Source organism: Pogona vitticeps, chromosome 3, assembly GCF_051106095.1.
Source record: "Pogona vitticeps strain Pit_001003342236 chromosome 3, PviZW2.1, whole genome shotgun sequence".
NCBI lineage: Eukaryota > Metazoa > Chordata > Lepidosauria > Squamata > Agamidae > Pogona > Pogona vitticeps.
The window spans coordinates 35,706,927-35,733,843 of record NC_135785.1 but is presented as its reverse complement, the minus strand read 5'-3'; the positions used below and the strand labels follow the sequence as shown (position 1 = coordinate 35,733,843).

The 26,917-nt window shown below is 38.3% G+C and overlaps 1 protein-coding gene across 16 annotated transcripts in view; it reads right to left on the bottom strand.

Annotated features, from left to right (window-relative positions):
- Window positions 1-26,917, bottom strand: part of DOCK10 (dedicator of cytokinesis 10) — a 222,607-nt gene that overhangs the window by 7,147 nt on the left and 188,543 nt on the right. For 11 of the 16 annotated variants that reach the window (XM_072995975.2, XM_078389205.1, XM_072995978.2 and 8 more), the window contains exons 38-51: window positions 26,430-26,477; window positions 25,378-25,479; window positions 22,537-22,661; window positions 22,010-22,122; window positions 20,380-20,517; window positions 19,224-19,406; window positions 18,080-18,190; window positions 15,663-15,878; window positions 14,263-14,320; window positions 13,527-13,625; window positions 12,063-12,169; window positions 9,574-9,696; window positions 8,495-8,608; window positions 1,338-1,484 (exon numbers count right to left, since the gene is read on the bottom strand). In XM_072995975.2, coding sequence (XP_072852076.2) covers window positions 1,338-1,484; window positions 8,495-8,608; window positions 9,574-9,696; window positions 12,063-12,169; window positions 13,527-13,625; window positions 14,263-14,320; window positions 15,663-15,878; window positions 18,080-18,190; window positions 19,224-19,406; window positions 20,380-20,517; window positions 22,010-22,122; window positions 22,537-22,661; window positions 25,378-25,479; window positions 26,430-26,477 — 1,684 coding nt within the window. Of the gene's footprint in view, window positions 1-1,311; window positions 1,485-8,494; window positions 8,609-9,573; window positions 9,697-12,062; window positions 12,170-13,526; window positions 13,626-14,262; window positions 14,321-15,662; window positions 15,879-18,079; window positions 18,191-19,223; window positions 19,407-20,379; window positions 20,518-22,009; window positions 22,123-22,536; window positions 22,662-25,377; window positions 25,480-26,429; window positions 26,478-26,917 lie in introns of all 16 variants that reach the window. The other 5 variants (XM_020792600.3, XM_078389208.1, XM_078389209.1 and 2 more) reach the window with 3 other exon arrangements.

Genomic DNA, 26,917 nt, shown 5'->3' with positions numbered 1-26,917 from the left:
AATAAAGCAGATAGAATCTGAATAAGGAATATAATTAAACATGAATTAAAGACAGCAAAACTGGCAAATGGTTCAGATGAAAAGGAAAGGTGGCTAATAAAAATGGGCAAATATTCATCCCTTCGTATTCATTGGGGGTCTCTGGAACACACGGATATGAAGGGATGAATATTTAACAAATCAGCTATTTTTGTTAAAAAAGCCTATCAGTTTTTATATTCATCCCCATCTCTACTTATAATACTGTGTTGAATTTCTTGATATTGTTCCCAAAGTCCCAATGACTACAAGGACCACTGAAGTGTGTTTCATCTGCAAGTGAGATGTTTTGATTGCCAGGTCTCTGTACTTTGTTAGTTTTTCCAATTCTTTATTTTCAGTTCTAACATCCCTTGGAACTGCTATGTCAATGATCCAGACATTTCTTCATTCTATTACTACTAAGTCTGGTGTATTCAAGGCATCTATTAGTTTGGATCTGGAAATCCCTCTACCTGATGATGATGACTGACACAAGTGGAAAGTAATAGCAGGCATAATGAAGGGGTCTTTGGAAAATAATTGCTTAGTTATCAGCAAACTGTGGAGGGGGAAATAAGGCTGCAATCTTCAGAATGCAGACAGACTGGCCAACTGTTTTCTTTATTTAATTTAATACACAATTGTATTAAAGGCAAAACCTTTAATACAAGATAAAAATGAAAATAAAAGAACAAATAAAACAGACAAAAACATTGTGGCACCTTAATAATTGTTACATTTTAAGATGAGCTTTTGTGGATAAAATCCACTTCCTCAGACATGAAAGTTCACCTTAAAACATAACAGTTAGTTTTTGAGGTGCCATAATGGTTTTATCTTTTTAATTTATTCTTTTCATTTTTCTTTTGTTTTGCCTATAGTGCTTACACAAACTAACACAGCTAGTTAATTTCCACATATGACACTACATAATTGCAACATGAGTCAGATAGGACTTAACGACTAAACAAAAAAAAATAAGACTAAGCAAGGCTTTGTCTATCATCAGATAGCAGACATTCACACTTTTATTTAAATGTGACAATCTGCTGCATGCTAACAGAACACAATATTTTGATTACAAAAGTTTACTAGAATTCAAAATGTTTGTGAATCCAGAATGCGCAAGTACAACCCACCAGCAATTTCTCCGTTGCAAATCACCTTGAAATAAGAGGGAGCTAGGTAAGAATATCAATATACTCTCATACATGTTTCATTTGTTTCGACTGAGTTTGCACAGCAGAACATATCTACAATTGCTTGTGCTCAAAGTGTGGTGGTATTCACCGTTTTCATTCTTTTTTTCTTCATACCTTGTTGGAATCTTGGATAATTTTCACATTATCAGCTCCAAATTTATCTGCATAAAGTTTCAGCAGTCTCTGGGAAATTTCAGACAGGCCTGTTAATTTGGGCTCCTTGTAGATGTATTCTTTACCCTCCTCTTCTTCAAAAAAACCCTGTTCAAAACACAAAGATAAGCATTCGAGTAACTTACCTGTAATCATCAGGTGACAATTCACATAATTCACATTACAATGTGGATGGAAAGTGTACATATCTAATTGCTTAGGTGTTAAAAAAAAGGCACCCGGCTTATCAGAATGCTGCAGCTTCTGCATGATGAAGGAATGGAATGCATTAAAACCAAACTATATATTAGCACAGGATGGATCGGAGCTTTTACCAGCAGGACAAAACATCGTTGGAAAGCAAAGAATTAGTCAAAGAATTAGATTGTTATGTTGGGGCCAGTACACCACCATGTGGTAGTTATTGGTACAGGAGATGAGAAACAGTAAATAATACTAAAAATCAAGTCTTGATTTTGGTTTAATGAAACAAATACAATTCTCAGTCACAGCTACAGCTTGGGAAGGAAGATAAAGATCTGTAGATTAAAATAGCACACTATGCTATAGAAGCAAATTACAACTCTCCCGCTGATTTAATTCAACCAAGCAGAATTTACAGTCATAAGGGAGAAGATAAAATCCACATAACACAGCAACACAGTGGGAATTCTATCTGAATAAATATACATAGGACAAGGCTGTGTGGTACATCCTTACTGATTACGTGCAAATTCGTTCTAAATACATGGACCAATATTTTGAGCAGAAGGGCAATCATACAAGTCTGTCACCAACCTCAAGCTGCCCCCCCTCTCCTCTGGTCAGACAACTGATCTCACAAACAGTGAGAGACCATGCATGCAAATAGAAGGCTTGTAGAAGTGGGAAGAATACGTGATGCTTTTGCCTTCCAGCTCCTCATTACCTGAAGAGGGCTCTGGGCATGACTTCCCGATTTTATTTATTTTATTTTTTATTTTGTATCTAGTGGTAGATCTCCCTAAGCAGGAAACGCTTCTGTTTACACAAGATGGAGTACATCATCTATCTCATCTTTTCAGCCACTTACCCCTGTACCACCACCCCTGAAAAGAAGTTTCTGAGAATTAGTGGACCTTTGAAATGGAATAAGATGCAGCAACACTGAACTGCAGTTTGGGAAAAATCAGATATTCCAACTTGAGCAAGTAAAAACCCTTTCCACTAAGAAACAAACACTACACAGTACAATAATAGAGTACGCTACAGGGTATAATACTATAGACTTCAAAACAATGTTGCACATTTGGCTTCAGTCCAATAATCAAAGAAAACAAACACTGGCTGTTATTATTTTGCTTAAAGCCATATTGAAATTTCTTTCTCTTTCATTTCCTAGAGCAACTTATCACATAACCATTACACTCTAGTCTTACTCTTTTCCTCTTCCTTCTTCTTTGGTCTTACACGTTGTTCTGATGTCTGTCCCTTCCATGTAGGAATGTTAAGGGACTCGAGATGCTACCGGAGACTGCTTACCTCCCCGTTGTTTCCCACGTGACATACTTCCTTTTTGCCAACTTTGGCTGAGGGAAGGGTGAGGAGGGTTGTGATAATGCATGATAATGTCATGCTCCTTTTCCAGTTTCTTGTTATGTTATCATAGCTTCAGAGAACACAGACCATGAGTCAAACAAAGCAAATGTATCATGAGCCCAAAACCTAACAGTCGAGTCAAAAACTCATACTGGAGATATACTCAGATTAAGCATAAATGAGTACGATTTAGCTGTGATGTTATGAAGACAAGACTCCAATAGTAGAGTGGGGGAAGCAGCTTGGCAGGCTGGAAGTACAAATGAAGACCTGGCCAGGAAGAACATGTGCCCTTGTGCTGATGGAGACACCCACTAGGAACATGTGAAATCGGTCCTCGCAGCCCCCCAAAAAGAATACACCCAACAAAATTCCACAACATAATAGCAAATCAAACGCCAAAAACCACAAAGATATGAAATCATTCCATAAAATCTTAGTATCTTGTGTCGTGCATTGTCAATTTAGCAGTTTACAACCTTCCTGGGAAAGAGCCCCACAAAAGACTGAACTGTAAATACTGCTCCATGAAATAAAAATTCAAGATTTTTCCTCCTCCATAACCAAACAACACCCTGGAATCTGGAAATGCCAGTGACATAAGAATGTTTCACACCTAGATGTCTATATTCCAGTAAAAGCTATTGGGCAACTGAAATGTTGCAGCAGAGATGGCATGCTAGAGAGAAACAGCTTTCAAAAGGAGCATAAGAACATGTGGCCCAGACTACAAATGTGACCCAGCTCTGCATTTCAGCTAACCATCAAGGAAATCTCTACCAAAAGAAATACTACCGGCACAGAATGTTTTGAAACAGGCAGTGCCCATTGCTTCTTTATACTCTGTGTACAGACGATAGTTTCAGTGGCTTTGTAATGTCTTGGCAGATAATTGTGTAGGATAGACTGGATGAAGTGCTCAAGTCTGGATGGAGCACTCAACTGGTAATTGCCATTCAACAACTTGAAGGTTAGTTGAAGGTTCTGATTCTACATTCATAAAAAAATTCTTGTACATGTGTGCTCAGAAGTAAGTCAGCTGGACTTTCACACCGGTCAGTTGTTATGGGAATTATCTTTCAACAGCTTGGAATCCACCTTCCCTTGTAAAATCCCCCTCTACTCTACATTCAGGATCTGAAACCATTCATCATACTGTATTCCTCTGCCAAATGAAATGCAGATGTCAGGGGAGATGGAGCCAGCACAGAATGTTTTGAAACAGACAGTGCCCAGTTGTTAGTGTCAACCAGAGTAAATCCACTGGATGCACACAGCTTGTTAAAATTTACATGAATTTGGTTAATTCAATGGGTCTACTGTAGTTGGGAGTAATAACTGGATTTAGTCCAGAGCTTTTTCAGCTCTACTAATCCTTCAGAATGCTTTGCCAAGAAAAGCACACCTGCTCCTAAGATTAAGTGTTTTCTATCGCTTAGTAAGGATGTATCTTTTTTTAGCTATACTTTGGTGGTGAGTAATTGCTGTCTTTTGTGACAGTAAGTGAATTTTGCCCCTCGTTTATCCACCCATCCACAATATATTGCTTTTTCTTGTTTTTATAAGCATGTGTTTATTTGGTCAGTTTAAAGAAGGGAAACATAGTATGAATTTTTTTAAAGAATAAAATAATACAGACTGGTTTATATCTAGAGAGTCTATTTGCATTCGGAGGCTATTGGGATACTCTGGAGATGGAAAGATTTTAGTTAATTTTTTCAGACTGCCTGGAGCCTCATGACAATCTCCTTTGAAGATTTGGAGATTAGGTTGGGATCCCAGTTTTAAAAAAAACATTGGTTTGTAACAAAGCCAGCTCAAAATGGCCCCAGATTTATTTTCATGCCCTGCTGAATCTTCCTTCCTTTTTTTCTTTTTACAAAATTCTTAAGCTTTTACAGGAAGGATCTTCATTTTGGCAGACATTTTGTTTCTTTTCATAAGTCTTTATGTGAGGTAGTGAGTTGTACACTGTTGCTTTGCAGGAAATAGGCCTTCTGAAGGTGCTTTTAAGAAGCCGCTTTTTGAAAACTGTCATTATATTCCCAACACCCTTAGTCTATTAGACTGTATCCATCATGTTGAATATGAATAATATTCTGTTTTGCCTATTACTGAGACTTGTTTATGAATTACAGAATTTACCACAGAGTCTTATTTGAGTCCTTGTAATTTATAATGTTGTATTTCATAGGAATGTTCATGAATATAGAATTATAGCCCTTGTGGCTATTCCATGAAATATATTCTTTGCTCAGAAACAGTTAAGGCACAATTTCTGTTCATATACACCTGAATACTAAGTAGGTCACATAATAGCAGCCTGCCCTTTTTTTGCGCTGTTAAATTATTATATTTCCTCCCATTAAATCTAATAAGAACATATAAAAATTTTAAACTCAAGAAACATCTGCAATTTAGGGGAAGGATTGATTTTTAAAATTATTCAGATTAGTTCTTATGACGGTTTTCAAACTTAAGTGTGCTGTCGTTTGCATGCATTCAGACTCATTCAGTGAAAAATTATTGTTAAAGAGAATCAGTTCCTGATATACAGCATTATCAAGGTAGGAGAACTCACAGTCTCCCATGCTTTATTGAGGTATTTGATGATCTGCTTTAAGTAAACATGCTGAGGTCTGTCTTCTCCATTATTGTTCCCCATGACTCTTTGCCATCACTCAAGAGCCTGAACATGAGAGCCTCTTTTGTGCATGGAAGAATTACCCTGCTCACACTGTGGTCTGCTCAGGGTGTTGCTTTAGCCCATAATGAGATTTTCTTGAAGACAGGAAGCATGCCAAGTCTTATGCATGTTCGCATCTAATTGGCATTGGACCATCTGCCCTGCTTCAAGAGCAATCTGTATTTTCCTCTGGATTCTAAAATGACTCAATTATTCTATGATTCTATGAACACTGGATCCTTAGGAAGGCAAAGAGCTGTTATACACACCTTGGCCTTTAAAGTGTTTCACTGCCTCTGCTGAGAAACGTGAACAATGACAACATGGGCATTAGTGAAAGAACTGAGTTTGTGATATCACTAGGACTTGAACAGAGCAGAATTTCTTTTCCTGAAAACCAAAAATGGGAAGCTCTTACATGAAGCTCTCTCACCTTCTCATCAATCTTTTTCAACAAACCAAGGATGCTGCTGTAATCTTGATAAACCTCACTACCATTTATTTTAATCACCAGATGTTAAATGAAGACATATTTAACACTATGTTGAGTCTGATGTTTACTCCCAGAGGACAAAGAAACAAAAATTCCTAGTTCAAAGCATTGGTCTCATCATTCCTGCAGTTAAACACTTTCTTCCTGGGACTTATTCAGATACGGAATTTATTCAGCAGTGACAATACTGATACAGTATTTTCCCTGTCATCCTGGTTGAGTTCTGTTGGCCAGCCTAAGTGAAAAAGACATTGATTCCTTTTACAGAGAAGCAGTTTACTGGGATAGTGTTTTAATTATCTGTTTTAACTGCAGCTCATATATATATGAGCAACCAGTGGCATTTAGCTTCAATGCCAGAGTGTATCAGTTGTTTTCTGGAATGGGTTCATTATGGCAAAGGTCTTTAGCAGTCTTCCTCTATACATCGGCCTACGCTGGAGTACTGTAGGAATGGTAGTCCAGCCTTAATGGGGAAAGTGCCAGTTACACTCTGTCAGAGTCTGATCACCTGAACATTTGAGGAACTGCAAGGAGATAGGCTTGTAATAAATAATAGTAACTATTCACAGCAAACAGATTCCAGCTCACAATGACCCACCCATAACTTTCTACATACAAAAGTCTCCCAAATGGTTTTCCAGCCCCTTCCTTGCTAGGCAATCTGTGACTATGCAGCTTGCCTAAGGCTGCAAAGGTGGCAGGGGATTTAACTGCATCAGCCATATACACTCCTGGTGATATCAGGTGGACCCTCTTCATTTGCTCATATATAACCAGTGTTTTGGTGGGCATTTTTGTGTTATGAACTTATGGCTTGAACCTGCTTCCACTGGTAATGGGAACAGATTTTAGCCCCAATACAGCATAGAAATGGATTTTTTTGTTTGTTTGTTTTTGGCAGTTTAGGAGAGCAGGACAAAATAATTAGTCTTGCTAGATGCAGCGGAGCGTAAAAACAAGCAAAAGCAATGTCATTTCACCTTTCACACTGGATATTAAGAAGCAGTTGGAGTTAACGTTAACTTGGACCATACAGGGAGGAGAATGAGTAAGAAGAATTAAATGAAAAAGCATGCAAAAGAATAGACAACTTACCACAGCCTTGAATAAGATCAAAAGAAGAAAAGAGCAGATTTTTTGCATTAAAACCTAATTAGCAGACAGGATGATTCAGACCAATCTGTTCTTTATCTGTATTTTTAAAAGGAGTAAAGGGAACTCTTCACCTTTAGAGAGTACACTTGTAATCCAGCATCTTGTGCAGTGAAGGCAAGCATAAAATATACCAAAGTAAACATGCAGAAATAGTTTAGGTGATGCAAGACCTATCTAAAGCATAGTATAAAGAATCAGAGGCAAGCTAGAAAGCAAAGCCAGAAGGTCTATGAAAAATACAACTAAGAAAGAAATATGGTTCTTAGATAAATTAGAAAAATAAGGCACAAGAGTTTAAATTATTTTGCAATATATGTTTAGACACCACATATATCCTGTACCACTGGATAAATATTGCATTTGAACTATTTTATAACCATTGCTGCAGCATCTGACTAACAGAAAAGATAACATATATTTTCCATCTCCAGATAGCTAATGATGAGACAGGTCGTTATGTTTCTTCAGGATGCAGTAGAGAAGCTGATACAGCTTCCACATCATGAGGTGGTTCTTATACTCTGCATGAATACTCAAGTCTATTAAAGGACCTCCGTTTACCTAAAAGTTGTTAGCAAATGCCAATCACAATCCCATAATTATTCAGATAAACATACATCTGAAAATACTAGCTGCAAATAGATGGTGCTGCTGGAAAAACGAGAACATTACAGCAGAAACGTATGTCTTAATTTTATACACATTTATTTTGAAGCCATCTGATGTCATTCAGTGGCCCAAATCCAATTGATAATCCTCACTAGAGTAGACTCACTGAAGCAATGGGATTTTCATATGTTGATTTACTAGTCAGAAATTGATGCAATAAGTCTAGTTTAGTAGGAACAATGGATTGAGTTCAACAAAGTCATTTCCAATTAAGCAGAGAAGCTAAAAGTGAGGGAAAACACCCCATGCCTTTACAGCTTGTCTATACTGCTTTTGGACCAATTAGAAATTACTGAAGAATGCAAACTAACATTCAGCTTTAAAAAAGTTACCACTAGTACAGCCCTGAGAAAACTCCAGTCCACTATAAAGACCGCTGATGCTCTCTGTTGCTATATTTTCCTCAGAAGCAAGAGTTCCAGAATTGTTTCTGGAAAAGTATAGAGCACCAGTAAGCTCTGCCACCCAGAGACCTTTGGGTAGAGTGGGTGGCATATAAGTTGAATAAATAAAAACCTCTTAAAAGTCACTCACCTGTCCATAAAATGCCACACGGTAGTATCGTCCAAACAAGCGCTTCTCTGAATTCACTACTTCTGCCACTTTTAGGTAAGATCTGTGGATGTCATAGTATAACTCTGACAGCCTCTGAGGTAGCAAAATGAAAGAACGTTCACATGAAAGTTTCAAAGAAACTTACAACACACAGATTTTTCCTGGGGTTAGGGAGGGTCTGGGGAATGACTGATAGAAAAGACTTTAGTCGAAGCGCGATCGTCATTATGAGCAAATGTGTCAGTCTTGTATCAGTTCGGAGTAACACAAGCATGTCTCAGAGGTGGAGTTTTCCTCTATAGCAGGGGGAAGTGGGGAAACTATTTTTTTTGTACCCATTTACTGCTGCTGCATATTTCAAAATGAAAATGTGTGCTTCGTATATAGTGATATAACAATAACTGTGTGCTGTCAAGGTAATTCTGACTCATGGTGACCCTTTTCAGGGTTTTCTAGGTAGAGAGTACTCAGAAATGGTTTGCCATTCCCTTCCTCTGGGACTGTGCAGCTTGTCCAAGGCCAAACATGCTGGCTCTTCTCCCTGGAGGTATAATGGGAAATTGAAAACCCAGCCTTTGACTCTGGTGCCAGATACTTAACTCACTAAGCTGTCCAGCCAGCGGTTCTGTGATATAGGATAGGTATATTTCAGTGATCTGGAAAAATCAGAACCCGGAGCCCAATGGTGCTAATTCACTTATAAATGCACTTATATTGTAAATTGACTGATTTTAAAAGCCCATGTAGCCCCCTCAACCAATATACAACACTGTTTATTACTGGATTAAAATTTGTCCCAAGAGGATGCACACACTGATTAAAAAACCACATGGCTTTAAACCTTCAGACATCCTGATCCAGCTCCCAATAGCATAACCTTGAGCCCTAACAGTTTTTGGGCAAGTAGTTACACAACTATTTGCACAAGCACTTGAATGAGAGTTACTGCCATGGCACTAACAGAGTTTTTAATGTTGCATTTAGGCTATCATGACCATCTAAGCAATGACAAATACTTCCTAGGGTCAAGATTATATCTTATTTCTTGATTGCTTTACCTTGAAATCCCTCTGTTTCTCAAACACTGCAATGATTGGCTTAATAACTTCAGCAATGAGTTCATATCTCTCGGATTTCCACAGATAGTCAACACACAATTCCAGCTGTTCCACAAGGATATTCTGCAATTTCGTATACAATAAAATAATACAGTCAACCCTCGACTTACAAATGGCCCTAGTTACAAACATTTCGACTTACAAACCACTCTGATAGAAAAATATTGACTCAACTTGCAAACTTAGATTTGAGTTACGAACTGAAAAAAACAACACGAAGGAGGTGGGGAAAGCGCGAAATTTGAACTTTCAGTTAAACGTTGGCAAGTGAAGAGGGTGCCTGTCTGCTTCCTCGCTCTTCCCAGCATTTAGAGAATGGATTTGGAGGCAGTCTTCAGACCGCCTGGTACTGCCTGGTATTGCCTGGTACAGTGCTGTACGGACTGTATTTTTATTTTTTGGCTTTTAATATTTTTTTTGATTTTTGGATTTTAAAAGGTGTTCCCTCCCTCCTTTGCTGCCCTCTTTTTCCTCAAAAGGTGCTTGTATTGGCTTGTCTTGATTGAAAAGGTGCTTTTTAAGGTGATCTGTTGTCTGAAAGGTGGTTGGTTTTTCCCAGAAGGTGCTTGTCTTGGCTGAAAAGTTGCTTTTCAAGGTGTTCTGTTGAAAAGGTGTCTGTTCACACCTTCCCTCACTCTTTTCTTTCCTCTTTTTTAGCCTAAGTCATCTTAGGTTAAAAGGAAAAAAAGAAAAAAATTCTGGCCCTAGTGGCAGGGATGGATTAACCGGCTTTGCATTAGTTCCTATGGGAACTCATGATTCGAGTTACAAACCGCTCCTCGACCTAAGAACCAAAAACAGCCGGAACAGATTAATTAGTTTTCAGTGCAATCCTATGGGAAATGCTGATTCGACTTACGAACTTTTTGACTTACAAACTTCCTTCCGGAATGGATTAAGTGTGTAAGTCGAGGGTTGACTGTATCAGGTTTCTGTTAAAAGTAGCTATTAATAATGTTGATATAGCGGAAGCCAAAGACCTGACTTAAGAAAATGTTAAAGCACATGTCTAAGAACAGCTTTGGAAATATATTTACATATTCTACCTGGGTTTTTTTTTTGTAGATTAAGTAAACGAAAATATTGCAATATGCATCTTCATGTGTGTTACTTGACTCTATATGGTGATGCAAGTGGATTTCTGCTAGACCACATCAGCAGCTCAATGCTGTTTTGTTTTACAGGATAATAACTAAGACATCTACCAAAAGTAAGTGGTTTCAGAACACAGAACATATTTTTAAAAGCTGGTTCCACCACTGAAAAGCTAGAACACAGGGAAGCAAAACACTGAGACACAGCTGTTTACCAATATTTACTGACATTTCTTAAGTGCTTATGTTTTTATAAAATTCTAAGTGAGATGCAAGCAAAATTACGTTCCTGAGTCAGTTTCTTGAAGCGAGTATATTTCCACCAAGGGTGGAAAGCCATGAAGGGTCAGCAGCACCTAATTCATACTGGTAGGGTATTCCATGGAATGGCAATGGAACACTAAAACCCTAGCTGTTAGGGTTTTGTCATAAATTTGTGTTACATAGCCTCTGTTGAAATAAATGGGATCTATGTGAGAAATGGGACATGGTGGCGCTGTGGGTTAAACTGCAGAAGCCTCTGTGCTGCAAGGTCAGAAGACCTGCAGTTGTAAGATCGAATCTATGCAATGGAGTGAGCTCCTGTCACTTGTCCCAGCTCCTGCCAACCTAGTGGTTCGAAAGCATGCAAAATGCAAAAATGCAAGTAGATAAAAATAGGTACCACCTCGGCGTTCTGTGTCAAGTCACGCTGGCCATATGACCATGGAAGATTGTCTTTGGACAAATGCTAGCTCTATTGGTTGGAAACAGAGATGAGCACCACCCCTAGATTTGGACACAACTGGACAAATTGTTAAGGGGAACCTTTACCTTTACCTTATGTGAAAAATGCTCCAAATCTAACAGACTACACCCTTCAGAGTGTACTAGGAGGTACTTTTCTGGGTTCAGGTGACTGTGTATTTATTTATACAGCAGTAACCAATCATTCCTTCCAGCCTTTGAATATAAAGAGAGCCTCACATTTTTGCTTAGTGTTTTCTCTTTCCTTGGTTATTTGTTTGCTGTTGATCTGGTCAGTTGGTTGCTAAGTAAGTGTATAGCATTTGTGCAGTATAAGAGCAACACCCCAAGTCTGTAATTTCAAACAACTGTACGTAAAGAAATGTTTTTTTTTATAATTTCTCCTACAAATGTTGCTGAGTGGGTTATTGAGACTTAAGTGCCAGTTAATGAGAAAGGTGTGGACTCTGGGGAACTTGTTGCTATTCTCCTCTGTGGATCTCTGTATTTTTACTGTGAACCAAAAATACATTTTACCAGAAATCCAAAACATTATTAATGTTACGAAAATGTGCCTGGAATCAGACTAGGAAAGATAACAATGCTGACCTCATTATATGGTGTATCTTGCATTCCAGAGTCTTCTTTCATAGCTCCTTCTTCTTTAATATTAGGTGTAATATTGAGGAAAGCTGGCCATCCCATGGAAAACAAGCCTTTTTGAAAGGAGAGAGAGTCTTATGAGTGCTTCCACAACAATTGCTTGGAGTAATTACTGACTGGTTGGGTAGGAATTTAAGAAAAAATATTGTGGGGGTAATTGCTTTTTCACAGCCCAAAGAATGAGTAGAACAAACTTAATGAACTGAATCTATGATAAATCTCATTCAATTCACTAAGCTACTTGCCAAGGCTGTGGATAGCTATAATTTGATGACTCTGGCCAAGAATATACATGTCCAAAAACATTATTTAAAAATTCTCAGTCAGTCCAAAATAATTGTGAGGATGGTGTAGCAAGGCATCTATGATTTGGAACATTTGCAAATATAAGATTTTCTTTGTAAGCAAAAACCTATCAACAGAATGAAGTACTGTATATATAATGAAGCACACTGCATTCAGTCTGTAGTTATGAAAATAAGAATGTCTTTTCTAGAATGTATTTATTAGAGATACATAAGCTCTCCAAAGCCACATCTGGAATGAGCCTGACTCAGATTCATTTGAATTAATTTAAAATCTTTTTCACATTGCAACAAAAACTAATTTCGGCTTGGACATAATGTGACTTGAGAGACATCACTTTCTTTTGGTGTGGGGATGAAATGGCAAGCAGGGGTCTTGTCCAAACTGGACTTCAGGATCAACACCTAGGTTCAAGCGAGAACTCCTGTCACCCCAATGACTAAATTTGACCTCAGATAATTTTTCTGAGATTGTACTCCAGCGGAAAAAGGCATATTTTATCTCGAATCTTTTGAGCCCCTAAAGATCTGCTCCAGAGGCCTGTGGGAACTCTGAAGAAGAGACTAAATGAGACCAGAGAAACAGTTGCAAATTGTCTCTTCTTCCTTCTGCCCATGGAATCTTCCACTAATGATCTGTCCAGGCATGAATAAAACAAGAAAACAAGACCTTCTCTTTGTAGATTCTTAGTTAGGATCCAAGCCTATGTTTAACCAAGCTAATAAATCAGAATTACTTTTGCCACTGTTTCACTTACAGATGTTGGCATGCTGATTCAGCCTGATAGTGACCCAAATGGTATCCTCAAAAGTGCCCCTTGTAGAGGAACCAAACCTGCTTCCAAAGGTTAGCTTTTAATCACATGAGGAGTTTTCCTTGGAGCAACCCTTGTCCCAAAATTGCATATAGTACTATAGGTTCTTAAAATGTCTGACTGAAAAATACAGTCTGACAGGAATATAAACAACTAGTATAAAAATATAGAAGTTCACCATAATATTCCCCCTTTCCCTTTTGTACATCTGCTCTTTCCCACAACTGGAGCTGGTTGGCACTTTGAATTCTACTGTCCGTCTCATAATCAGACACGGTTAGAACACTCACTTCCTCCAGTGTGAGTTGTTAGTAAGACATTACTATCAGAGAGCTCAGCATCCTCCAGGAGCAAACGAGAAGGACAAATCTTTTCCACTTTCCAGTAACCTATGACAGTGTGAGATGTTATTAGCATTCTGTTATCTGTATGTGTTAATACATGCATATTTAATGAAATACACTAAGAGATGAAATATAAACGTTTTCATACAATATACTGTACAAGGTTGTTGAAACCATGGGCTAAATCCAGTTGTTAGTCTCAAACCCACTCAATGAATAGGACTTGTTAAGTCAGCACTTATGTGAGAGTGCAATCAGACAGCAAGAAAGGTACACATTTGATTGCACCTGAAAAGATTGCCCTCAAAGCAACTCACTTGTCTGTTGGAGCACATATTAGGGTCAGCCTGGAGCACTATCCCCTATACATAGCGTAATTGCTGGTAAATAGCTCACACAAGACTATGCCATAAGTGGTCCAGAATGTGAGCTTTATGCCTATATGATCACACTCTAAGTTTCATTAATTCAGGTGGTCTCCTCTAGTCAGGACTAACAAGTGGCTTTAGCCCTAATAATTTTACTTGTCATCATATTGACAGAAAACATTCAAGATCAAAGAAGCTTAAAGGATAATTACAAATGAACATGAACCTCATCATAAAGAAGTAGGTCATTTATAATCTGTGCTCATGTTTTACTGTTTTCTACATTAGTGATACTCTTTGAATATATTTCTTACCCTTTCGCTTCAGGTATTCGGCAATAAGGGCAGCTATATGGATATAACACATGGCAGCCTGCAACAAGAAATTACATGCAATCATTGCCAGATAACTGCAAAAAAAGGTGAACAAATTTTGCTTGACTGATAATTGAGAATGGTGGTTTGTGTAAGACAAGGAATTGACAATTCTTTGAGGTAAGCACTACCTGAAGTTGTCAAGACATTTGGCCAAAAGGGCCAAATATAAGTTAAATCTGAATGTGAGGATTTGTCTTGTACAGGCTTCTGTTTTAGTCACATGCTTGGAAATGTAGAAATTTCATTTCACATGCTTTGGAAAGAAAGGATTAAAGCACTTGGGGTGTCGGATGGAGAAGAATACACATAATAGTCAACAACAAGAAAAATGCTTGCACTTTTTGCTGCTTGGAATACAATGGAATGTTATAGCTGAATAAACTCCAGAAATTTGGACATATTTTGGAGGGTATGTGTATGGAATACACTACATACAGAATATCCCACTGAAGTACAGAAGAGATATCCAGATGTACCCTTACCACCTCTGTGCTCATGGCCAAACTTGTAAAGGTGAGCAGGCACTGAAGAGTCCTTTTTGTCTGAAGGTGTGATCAAACAACAATAAAGGGCAGTGTCTGATCCCACTGGAAAAGTTGCCCTCCTGGGTGTGATCTCCCTTAAAGCAACTCTTCCATGGCTCAGGCTCATTCCTGTTTTCCTATAAGTCATCTGATTGATGGATTACATTTCTATCCCACTCACCTGGTGGCAAGCCACTATTCTGGGCAGCTAACAAGAAATGAAAACACCCACCCACTACCAAATGCAAATAAGTTGTATTGGACCATGCAACAAGTGCATAAAAATGTGGACTACAGTCAACCCTCAACTTAAGAACTTAATCCGTTCCGGAAGGACGTTTGTAAGTTGAAAAGTTCGTAAGTCGAATCAGTATTTCCCATAGGAATGCACTGAAAACCAATTAATCCATTCCGGCTGTTTTTGGTTCTTAGGTCGAGGAGCAGTTTGTAACTCAAATCATCAGTTCCCATAGGAACTAATGCAAAGCCGGTTAATCTCTTCCTACCACTAGGGGCAGAATTTGTTTCTTTTTTCCCCCTTTTAACCTAAGTCATCTTAGGTTAAAAAAAGAGGAGAGAAAAGAGGGAGGGAAGGAGGGAACTGACACGTGTTCAAATTTCGTGCTTTCCCCACCTCCCACGCTTTTTTCCATTTGTAACTCAAAGCAAAGTTTGCAAGTCGAGGCAATATTTCCCTATCAGACCGGTTCGAAAGTAAAAATGTTCGTAACTAGGGCCGTTCGTAAGTTGAGGGTTGACTGTACTTCTCCATCTGATCACACTCACAATGTTACTTTAGTTCTTGTGTGTTACCTCTGACAAATCTCCATTTCTAGCATGGATCTTGGCCATGCTCTCCAGCCAGGTCCTACGCAGTTCAGGCGTACTGGCATACGAATTTGCCAAACTGTACTGCAAATCCACTAGCATCTCAGGGTCCTTCTCATGCTCTTTCATCTGGGCTGTAGCCATTAAAACTGTCCGTATACGTTTAGTCAAGTCTTTAACTTCTGCTGGAAAGTTACTGTTCTTTGGGGAAATAAAAGTAATAAAGTTATTTTACATGCCAGAATCCCTGTGTTGCTTTTAAATTATACATGTCTGGAAGAGATCATGCATTTGATAAGATCTGTTCAGGCACTACTCACCACTCTTTCTGTGACTTGCAAGCAGGGGAATACCTAACCTTAACCTTTTCGTTTCTTCCCTTGTACAGAAAGCAATCCACCCTTGAAAAATCAGGGTTCTTGTTCATATAGAGAGTTTCTGTGCAGATGGGAACCTCCCTTTTTTCTAAAAAGCCACTTCCTATGTGAAGAAAGTGGCAACGAAGGGGAGCAGGGCTACATTCTCCCCTGTTCACATGTTAAAGAAAATGAGTGTTTGAGGAATGCCTGAATATACAGTAGCAACATACACAATCACTGGATGCACACAAACTACAGTGGTGCCTCGCTTAGCGAGGTTAATCCGTTCCGGATTAACCCTCGCTCAGTGAATCCATCATTAAGTGAAACAAAAAAAGCCCATAGGAACGTATTAAAACTGATTTAATACGTTCCTATGGACTTAAAACTCACCGTTCTGCGAGTTTCCTCCATTGCGGCGGCCATTTTGGATGCCTCGTTAGTGAGGCAAAACAGCGGTTGCCATTTTGTTTTAGCGGCGGCAATTTTGGAACTGCCGATCAGCTGTTTGCTATGCTTTGATCGCGTCCGCGCGATCATTGCATAGCGAAAAAAGCCCATAGGGGCCATCGCTGAGCGAACGCTCCAGTGATGGCCTGGGACCCCTCGTTGTGAGGTTTCATCGCATAGCGAAGCGTTCGCTATGCGAGGCACCACTGTACATTGAAATCCTGTGCTTCTGGGTTCCTGCCTGTGGTCATATGCAGCCACTATCATGGACACGATTATATTTTTGCACACCACTTTCTCCCTTGCATGTCATCTTTTCTTTTTTGTACTTCTTGTGGGATTAAGAAAAGCTAGATCATCTGTGTGATAACAATTTCACATGAGTAATTAGCCATTCAAGGTTTGTGCATAGGATTTTCCAGCAGCCTCTTTCTGAGTTACCACATTCCCAGTGGACGTTTGAATTACCCAAAGGATCCTGATCTGATGGGATAGGAACACAGACAAAATAATAACAACAATAACCTTTTAAAACTCTGGGAAAATTTTTCCAAGGATAATTGATTAAAACAGACTGAAAAGTTCAGCCACCTCGTCATGGTTTGTCATTGCTACTGGTCTGCGTCCTCCAAAAATGACTTAATCCTGATTAAACTCAATTTATATTATGCATCTGAGTATTATATTTATATGTATTGTGTGCCATCAAGTTGCCAATGGTGACACTAACAGGGTTTTCAAGATATGTGACATATTTGGCTAGTTAAGTGCCAGTTCCCCAGTCCCGTGAGTTTCCATGCAAAAGTGAGGATGTGAACTCAGGCTTCTTGAGTCCTAGTTTTTCACCTTATCCATTATACCACACCGGCTCTAATTTAGTTATACATTGTTCTTTGATCAAGATTATCCTCCAAAGTGACGTGCCATAAGATACAATTTCATCTAAGTCTGGAGTCTTCATACACTAAATGGGCTTGAATTGATGAAGCAGGAGAGGTTACCTAGAAGTAATTTTTCAATAGCCACAGAAACACAGGCAGTTTAACACCCCCTTCAGTAACCTGGAACAGATTTACAGATTTTAATGAAATTATTAATTTCCACCTGAAGGAATTTCGATGATTGCAGTAGCACTACAGACCCATTTAGCAAAGAGATCAGTATAACCTTACAAGCCATGATGGGGATGTATAATCACCAGGCTTAAAAGGAAGGTCCTTCAAAATGCGAGATGCAGAGGAGTGGTATCAGGAGACAGGCATCTAGTTATCTCTTGTGCTCCCAGAGGCATCCAGTGGGACCCCTGTGAGATACACGAAGCTGGACTAGACGGGCGCTTGGCCTGATTCAGCAGGGCTCTTCTTATGCTCTAATCTGCACTAGGTGCACCAGAATGAGCAGCAAATGCAATGCATTTTCAAAATTTAGTTTTGACAGACTTGAGCAAAGGGCCCAGAAAGCAATAGAGGAAAATGTTTTATCTTGAAATCCTTATTCATAAAAATCCCATAATAAATATAAATAACTTCCATAGTTATTTAGCCTTCGAGAATACAACTTCCATAGTCATTAAAAATATAAATAACGTCTTACTTTCATTTGCTTGTCTCCATTAGCAAAGTTATTTGTAATTGCCAGTGAATGCTGAAAACGAGAACCTCCAATTCCAGCATCCGCAATAAGTTGGCTTACAGCTTTGATGAGCTGAAGATGAAGGAAGGGGAAGAAAATGTGTCAGCCCAGGAAAACCAAACTGGCAAGCACTAGCTCTTTGACTGAACCACCAGCATTGATAAGTGAGATGTCATTTAAACCAGTGGTTCTTAACCTTTGTTACTCTGATGCTTTTGAACTGCAACTCCCAGAAACCCCAGTCAGGACAGCTGGTGGTGAAGGCTTCTGGGAGTTGCAGTCCAAAACTCTTGAGTAACCCAAGGTTAAGAACCAGTGATTTAAACTATAGCTCAAATAATCCAAGCAATTGCCTGGGTCTCCATAAAGTCTCAAAGAGCCACTTACTAGCTTTCTATAAAAGAAATATCCAGCACTGCATGTTAGCAGGATCAGCCTCTCTGTCCTTAGACAGTGAGGTGGCTGCTTCAGGCAAAAGATGTTAAGGAGGGGAAGGGACTGGTGGCAAAAAGTTAAAGATCAGATCTCTCTGTGCCAGACAACACCCCCTAAAGCTAGCCTGCTGTCACCTTGTGTCCAGATGGAGACAACGGCACTGCTGAGGTCTGATTGACTTCTTTATCTGCAGTGAGTGGGCATGATCTTTTCCTTCACATCAGACAGCAAAGTATCTTTACCTGGTCTTGCATATAAGAAGTATAACTTGTGCAAGTGCAGACTGCTAAATTTGTCTGTTCTGCACTATGGCTGGCACTTCCAAGTTAATTATTCTTCAGAATCAGAAATCTCCCCTATTGCTCTCCCCTTTTTAAAGGAAAGCAGGAATTTTTAGGTTCTTCCCCAAAATAACAAGCTTGGAAGAATGAAAAGCCCTATGGGATCATTATACCATCATCATCATAGAACTACAGAGCTGGAAGGTGTCCTGGGAAATTGATCTCCCAGTCTCTGGCTCTACAACCAGATACTTAAACCACTGGGTTATTCAGTATATGATACACATGCACATGTCTGGAGTGAACAGTTAATTGAAACAACACTGTTCACTGTGATGGAGACATTTTTTTCAAGAATATTTTGATTCACCATCATCGGGTTTACTCACCTGCAAATGGGACCTTACAATTGACTTCTGCTTATTAAATTCAAAGTTCTTTCTCATGAAAAAATAAAGCAGAGCAGAAGCTTCCATCTGAGTTGACCGTGACCTGTGATTACAACACTTCAGAATCTCATGGCAGAATGAGCCACATAGATCAGCTTGCCCTTGGAAAAATGCTGAGGGGAACTATGAAGATAAAAATGCATGTGAAGGCCCAATACAGCTTTGATACAAGACAGAGCTTTTATGGCAAACAATCTGTAAGCACTAGAAGTTTAGCACTGTCCTACTGCAGACAATGGACTATATAGATCAGATTCCATTTCATCCTCTCATCCATTACATACTCTCATAGCAGTTTAACATTTAAATTAAAATAAATTCTGCCTATTTTAGTTCGTGTTTTTCTTGGCCCCAGAAATATTCCACTGGTGGCGCTTGTTTATTGTTTGAATATTTAATTCAAGGAACAGGCATATCAGACAAGGGCTTGTTTTAATTTTGCAAAATAATGGCCTGTAAAAACCTACATTCACATGTAGTATCCATGCATGAACAGGTATGAAGGATGGGGAAGATCAGTGCACTACAGGTAAAAGAAACATAGATAAGACTGCAGTGCAAAATAATTCTTGCAGAAAAACCAGAAACTTTGTTCCAGGCATTTCTCAAAATCCTTCTCTTCTGATTTCTGTAGTTGTCAATACATGGCGTGTACAAATATTTATTGTCTGATGACAGTATGTGATTGTATTTGATTTTAGTATTTGTTATTTGCAGAATCTGACAAGTTAGCAAGAACTGGCTACTGTTCAAGTATTTGGCAAAACATGAAATGCAATAATTGATTTTGGCAGCTTTCTATATCCTTCTTGAAACATATTTAATATACTTTTTTTTGTAACTGGCCACATTGAACAGCAATGACATATACACCAATTGGTAAACGGCATTTGGTAAAAACCAAGCAAACAACAGCATTCATGTTCCAATGTCAAATTTTGAATTAAAAGACAAAACTGCTGTATGGAACATTCTTACATTTTATTTTGTTACAGTCTCTTTGGTGCCATTTCAGCACCAAATATTTTGCCAGACATGATTCTAAGCTGTTTCTCATAGAAATGCATATTTCTTATTACAAACAATGGGGACTTACCTTACTCACAAACAATCTTAGAGCAGCAAAAACATGCCTGAGGGCTGCTGTGGAATGATTGATTTGTAAAAACAGCAGGTAGGTATCAAAGACTTTCTTCATCAGGGTATTCTGGCAATCTGATTGTTGCAGTTGTCTCTGAAATGTTCACAAACAACAAGTTTCAGCCTTTTAAAGCTGCCTGTCTTTCTTTTGTTTTTGTTTTTCACCTCAATTTCTCTTGTCCAAATGCTCACACCATGCTTTAATGGAATTAACAATGACTTTTCTTTCTTGCTGCTTTATGCCAGGAACTCCCAGAGCGCTTATCTTATACCACATATTTTTCTTTCTTCAACGGCTATATATTCTCTAATTTTTTTGGCACAATGGCTCTAGCAAAGGACCATACTTCAGGGTTGGAACGTATACTCTAGGTAGTCCAGAATTCAGTTCCCAGGGCTTCTGTGGAGGACCTATGTCTCAGACCCTTCACAACTGCTTCCAAGCAGAGTAGACAACACTAAGTAAGATGCAGAAATGGCCTGACATGGTATAAAACATCTGTCTATGCCCCTAACTACACTTAAGTGAATGCCACATTCTGTCTTCATTTGTTTCCATCTTCCTTGCTTTCCTATGCAATAGGGGCACCTACATGTCCTTACTCAATTGAGGTATTTATTTTCAGTACCCAGATACATTTCACTCACAGTTCGTAATAAAAAAAATGGAACTCTTTAATTGGCATCAGTCTACTACTGATGATGACAACATTCCTGTTGCACAGGCAGAGAAATGGAGCAAGATATTCACCTATATGAATCCTTCTAATCTACTTGTATTCTTCAGCTCTCTAGAACTGCACAACTTAAATATTCCAGTGGTTTTCTCTTCTTAGATCAGAGCTGGGGACATTCTGGTCTTCTAAATCAGCCATGGCACATTTGAAGGAGGCCACAAACTGAAAAATGTGAGAGGTTTCTGAAAAATAGCTGTTTGTGTTGTATCCTTGTTTGACAGCGGGGCCCAGAACCTGGGAAGTACACCTTAAAAAGGCCATGACCAAAAAATAAAAAGGTTGAGAATGGCTGTTCTAGATGTTGCTGCACTCAAATTTCTATCATTACTAACTCGACTGGCCAGTGTGCTAGGATTTATGACGTCATACAGGCAAGGCAATAAAGAATGAATAGATTATAACTCTACATATTTATTTAATTTACCAATTTTTATTCTACCTTCCTACTGAAAAGTGATGTGCATTATTAAATGAAATTTAACAATATCTCTAACAAATATCTGCAAACATCTTTCACGAAGGTTATATTGCTGCATATATTGGGGAAAACTAGTAAAACAACTCATAAAAAGAAAAGAAGACAGAACAATACGAGAACAATACATGATAATATCCAATATAACAAAGCAGTATGACCAATCATGTGAAGCACATTGGCTTCTCACATTTCTTCTTATTTGTATGTATGGTTCACAGATTTTGCACTGATACTTTTGATTTGTTAATTGTATGATGTTCTTTCTCCATAAGTATATAATGCATCTATAATATAATGGCTTGGCATCAGCCACAGGCGTTGTGAGTTCCATTAAAACATTTTGTCATGATTTTGATATATAACAAGGATACCTGATGATGATGAGTGAAAAGGCATAATATGTCCAGAATTGTAAGGCAAACTTCTGTGGCAATGTTGGCTTCAGTATCTACGTAGTTCACAATATCTGTTTCATTGGAACCACCTGAACAAAATAAAGGTTACTGAAAAACGTATTTCGAGATAACAGGGCTTCTGCAATTTGCCAATAGTAAATGCTACTAGGAAAGGATCAGTCATTTCAAGACTGTACTAAAAAGTTAGGCTTTCTGGATAGTATTATTCAACTTATGCAGCCACTTCTCTTCTCTAAACTGAACAGTGGCCATTCCTTTATGATTTTAGTGCAGTCTGTTTCTAGAAATGTTATAAACATGAGTTTATCTCTTGAGATCTAATTTTCCTGCTTAAAAATGATGATGTGAAATTACTCCAATCCATGTAATTATTTTTGCAATATTCCACTGGTCTCTAAACATGATTTCCCTAGTATGGGAACAGCTCACATTACAGCAAAGTGCAACCTTTGGTGACTTTGGTCAACTATCTTTGTGCTTACTTGTAATTGTGCTGTCTATCATCTGCAGGAGTTTAGGATTAGAAAAGGGATTTTTGCCACGGATTATTGGCAGAGTTTGAGATCTGTGATGTTTGTGAACCTCACTACTGGAAGCAGAATGTATCCTGCAAAAAGAAAAGACAGAAAATTTCAATTCATCATCTCTTGTGTTCCAAAGTTCCTCTGAGTCCTAAAGTCCTTTTTCCTTTTATTTGGTCTACGGCATGGTCCTCTCCTACAAATATTCTGAAACAAAGAAGACCAAAGACACAGCATGGAAAGATGGCTGAAAAAGTTATAGGAAAAGTAACACTAATCCTAATCAATCCTATTTTAGTAGAAAGGAGTTCTACCAGTAGGTGATTTGTCTACCCCAGAAGCCACTGGGACATCCCTGGTAAACTGCAGACAAAAGACAGCTGCCACAATATTTTCTCAGCAGTAGGGCTAAATCCAGACAGTCTCTGCTCTCCTATTTTCAGTATCCCTCTCCTGATACAGTCCATAATCCACCTCAGTTACTCAAAGAGAAGGCTTGCTTCGTAGGTACTCCGGGGCACTCATAGCTATGCCACATATTTCTGAATCTTTTGTTGTGAGCTGGCTACCATGTAATTTCCCTGTTCATTCTGCTTAGAAATGCTCTTAGAGAATATTTTATACACCCACTTAATGGAATCTTAGCTGACCAGGCAACTGTATTCTTTTTTATTTGCAACAATGCATAGGAATTTAGGACTGGAGCATTGTGTGCTACAGATTACAGTCCGAGACCAACTATGCATTTTGAGACTCATGGGTCATATCAAAAAACAGAGACCTGCTCTCAGTGAGGCACCAAAAAGCTCATTTCAGGGACAAATTGCTTGGCATGCTACATATGTGCTAATGGGCGAACAAGCAGGAAATTATATGGGCTATATTTTGTACTTATCTAAATTCATGTTCACCCTAATCTCTAGAAAATTGTAGAGAAAAGTATAATACCCAATGCAAATATAACTGTACTGTCAATGTGTCCATACTTCTCTTCAGATTGTACATACCTTTCAAAATAAAAATATTCTACAAACCTTTGAAAGATGATCAAGCTAGGGCTTTGGTAGCAGATTTCATTTTAGAAACACACAATGATTAGATCAAAGCCTTCCAAATATAACCCCATACAGAAGAAGAAGAGAAAGAGCTATTGTGATTCTGCTAGCTCCAATATTGTATTATGACTAACTTGAATGCCAAGCAGAAGGCATGGGGAACATGGAACCCATAAGATGTTGCTGAACTAAGTTTCCTTCAGGTCTCACCACTGCTTATTTGGATTAGAAATTTTGTTGAAACTAAAGTCTAACAGTTCACTGCACTGGCAAGGGCAACTCCTAGAAGCTTTCACTAATAGCTGTGCTGGTTGGGTTTTGTGAGAGATGTAGTCCAATACCTGGGACACCCAAGGTTAGGAGCCACTGGACTAGATGACTCCTAGGTTTTGCAACAGTACAGTTTTGATGCTTCAAAAATCAGGAAAGCCACAGGCACCCCACTCCTAGTTTAAGTGCTGGCCTTAAGACGTATATATGAGGTGGGGAATTTACTACAATACACGTCTGTGGTTATTCCTTTCCTTTTGTGAAGCTTCACCACCAGCCTTCAGTAAACATGCAGCATTACAATGGCTTAATGAAACACTTCATCCAGAGAGACCCATTTAGACCCAGCTGTAAAGTGAGATCACTGTTTATTTTGAAGTGAGAATCAAAGGAATGCATCATTTCCCTTCATGCTTCATTTGGTACAACACAGGACTATTATATTAGTAATTGTCCCCCCCCCCAAAAAAAATCTGGCTGCATATTAATTCACTAAGCCACTAAGAACTACAATATAAACAGGTCTTAAAATGTACCAATACATTCCCTCCTGTCATTATTTAATTCATTTTCATCATCTTCTTGTTGTTATATTACACTGTTATTGTTTTATGAATCTTGTTGTTAGCTGCCCAGAGTTGACTTTGGTCTAGATGGGGGGGATATAAACAAATAAAATAAAATAAATAATAGAGCAGAATCAAAAGTTTCAAGTATGTAATTTCAACAAACCAAGAAAGAACACTATATTACTTTTAATGACATTGATTCAGATCATTTCTTAGGCCAAAGAAAATGTGGTATAGGAAATCCAACACAGGATCTTCTGATGTTTATGGCTACACTTTAAAGCCACAATAGAAGCCCTGATTTTTATCATCATAGTGCTACTGAAAAAGGAGAAGATTAAACCTGTTTGCTGTTTGTTAATTCTAATTAAATCACATTTCTGACACTGTTGCTAACCAACCATGGGGCATGGGAAGACATATAGATACAGTTTGTGGTTTTGTTAGTAGCTTGCAGAAGCAAATGTAATGTGTTCTTTAGCATCCTTAAAGTTAAAAAAAGAAAAAAAGAAAATTTTGTCATTTTTAGTCACAGACTTTTTTGCACTTGCCTACAAAAAGGTTAGCCTTGCCTGCTTTGTTTATTAGCAGAATTGCATTTCTACAAGGCTTCTGCACAACTTATTTTAATGGAAAATTGATGGCCAACTTGGCAATGGAAGCTGCAGGAACTCTTGTGCGACTGCATGTAGTCTGTGCATTCCACATCTCCATTTTTGTCTGTTGCAGCTCAATATACAGAAAGTAAGATAATATTGTCATGTCCCAGGAAGGAAAGTACTGATGAGCCCGGTGAGTCAGATTATCATTGCCTGAATTTATTAGTGAAAATTATATGGGATGGAGCAACTTCTGGACACTAAATCTTTATTTCTAAGTTCAAAGGTCAACAGTAAAACACATCTTACCACTGGGGCAGAAGCCCAGATGTCTGACAGGATAAGTTGGAGCCTTTAAAAGTCCCATTATTCTGGCTGGCTTGAACAAATTTAAATGCAGCAGCAATTTTCCTAAATAATAATAATGATAATTAATAGTAGTAGTAGTAGTAATAGCAATAGCAGCATCAGCAGTAGTAACAGTAATATTAATGAATTAGTAAAAAGCTTCAGTTCTAAATGCATTTTCCTGTTGAATGCCCTAATGACTAAAACAGGGTTTACTTCTGAGAAAACATGGATAGTATTACTGTCAAAAGAAAAATGTATCTGAACATACAAAAATATTAAAATTAATTTATAGGGTTTTTAAAAAATGTAAACAACATTTTATTTGTAGGAAAATCATAATAAGCAGGAAAGCTGTCTGCTACATCCTGAAATGAAAAACAAGCCATGAAAATGGAGCAAAAGGAAACTGAACCTCTTAGAACTTTGGCAGCTATAGAAATGTTCTCACACTTTTGAGAAAACAGTTAAAACCAAATGCCAAGGAGCAAGGTCATCTCAGGTAGCAAGCACAGCTGACTCTTCATCTCATTACAACCTATGTCACATAGTAAGGCCAAAGGTCTGGCTAGAAAAAAAATATCAAAGGCCAAAGGTCTGGCTAGAAAAAATAATCAAACAATAGTCAAGTATAATCAGACTGAAGTTTTTTCTATGTGACTCTTCACAGCACAAACTTTTCCATGTACTTGATTACTTAGCTTCTTCCAAATCATGAGGTAGAGCAGCCTTCCTCAGTCTGCTGCTTCCCAGATGATTTGGATTGACTAGCTATAAAATTCTACAAACTGCAACCAAATACCTCTCATAGTCTCAAGGTGGTGGCGGATTTAAATAAGGACATTGTTTGTAACTCTATCGGGTAAAGTATACAGTATTTAAACTTAGCCTTCTGAGAAACAAAAGGTGATCTGGATCCAGCTTATCAACAGCTGCTAAATTTATATACTTAAGTTACTTTTAAATATGCTTCACATTTCATATTGCTTTATCTTTGACGGCTAAAACATTACCTCACTATGTTTCGTTTCCCAAGATATCTGAAATTTTGAAGGCAAACCCTGAAAGAAAAGAACAGTAGAGATGTAGAGCCACTTTAATGGACAGTGTAAGTCTGCTGCTGTCTGCAGAACAGCCACAATTAAAACTTGATGGACGTATAATGTAAATACCTGCTCTGAGTTACACTACTAATAAAGCTGGAGACATACAGTATATCACAGAAGTGAGTACATTCCTCACATTTCATAAATATTTTAGTATATCTTTTCATGTGAGAACACTGAAGAAATGACACTTGGCTACAATGTAAAGCAGTAAGCATACAGTTTGTATAACAGTGTAAATGTGCTGTCCCCTCAAAATAACACAACACAGAGACATGAATGTCTAAACCGCTGGCAACAGAAGTGATAGCAATAAAACCAGATTGCCTGTTTATACAGGTCTACAGAAACACTACACCAGTTGTCCATGGATATCATGACCTATTTCAGTTACT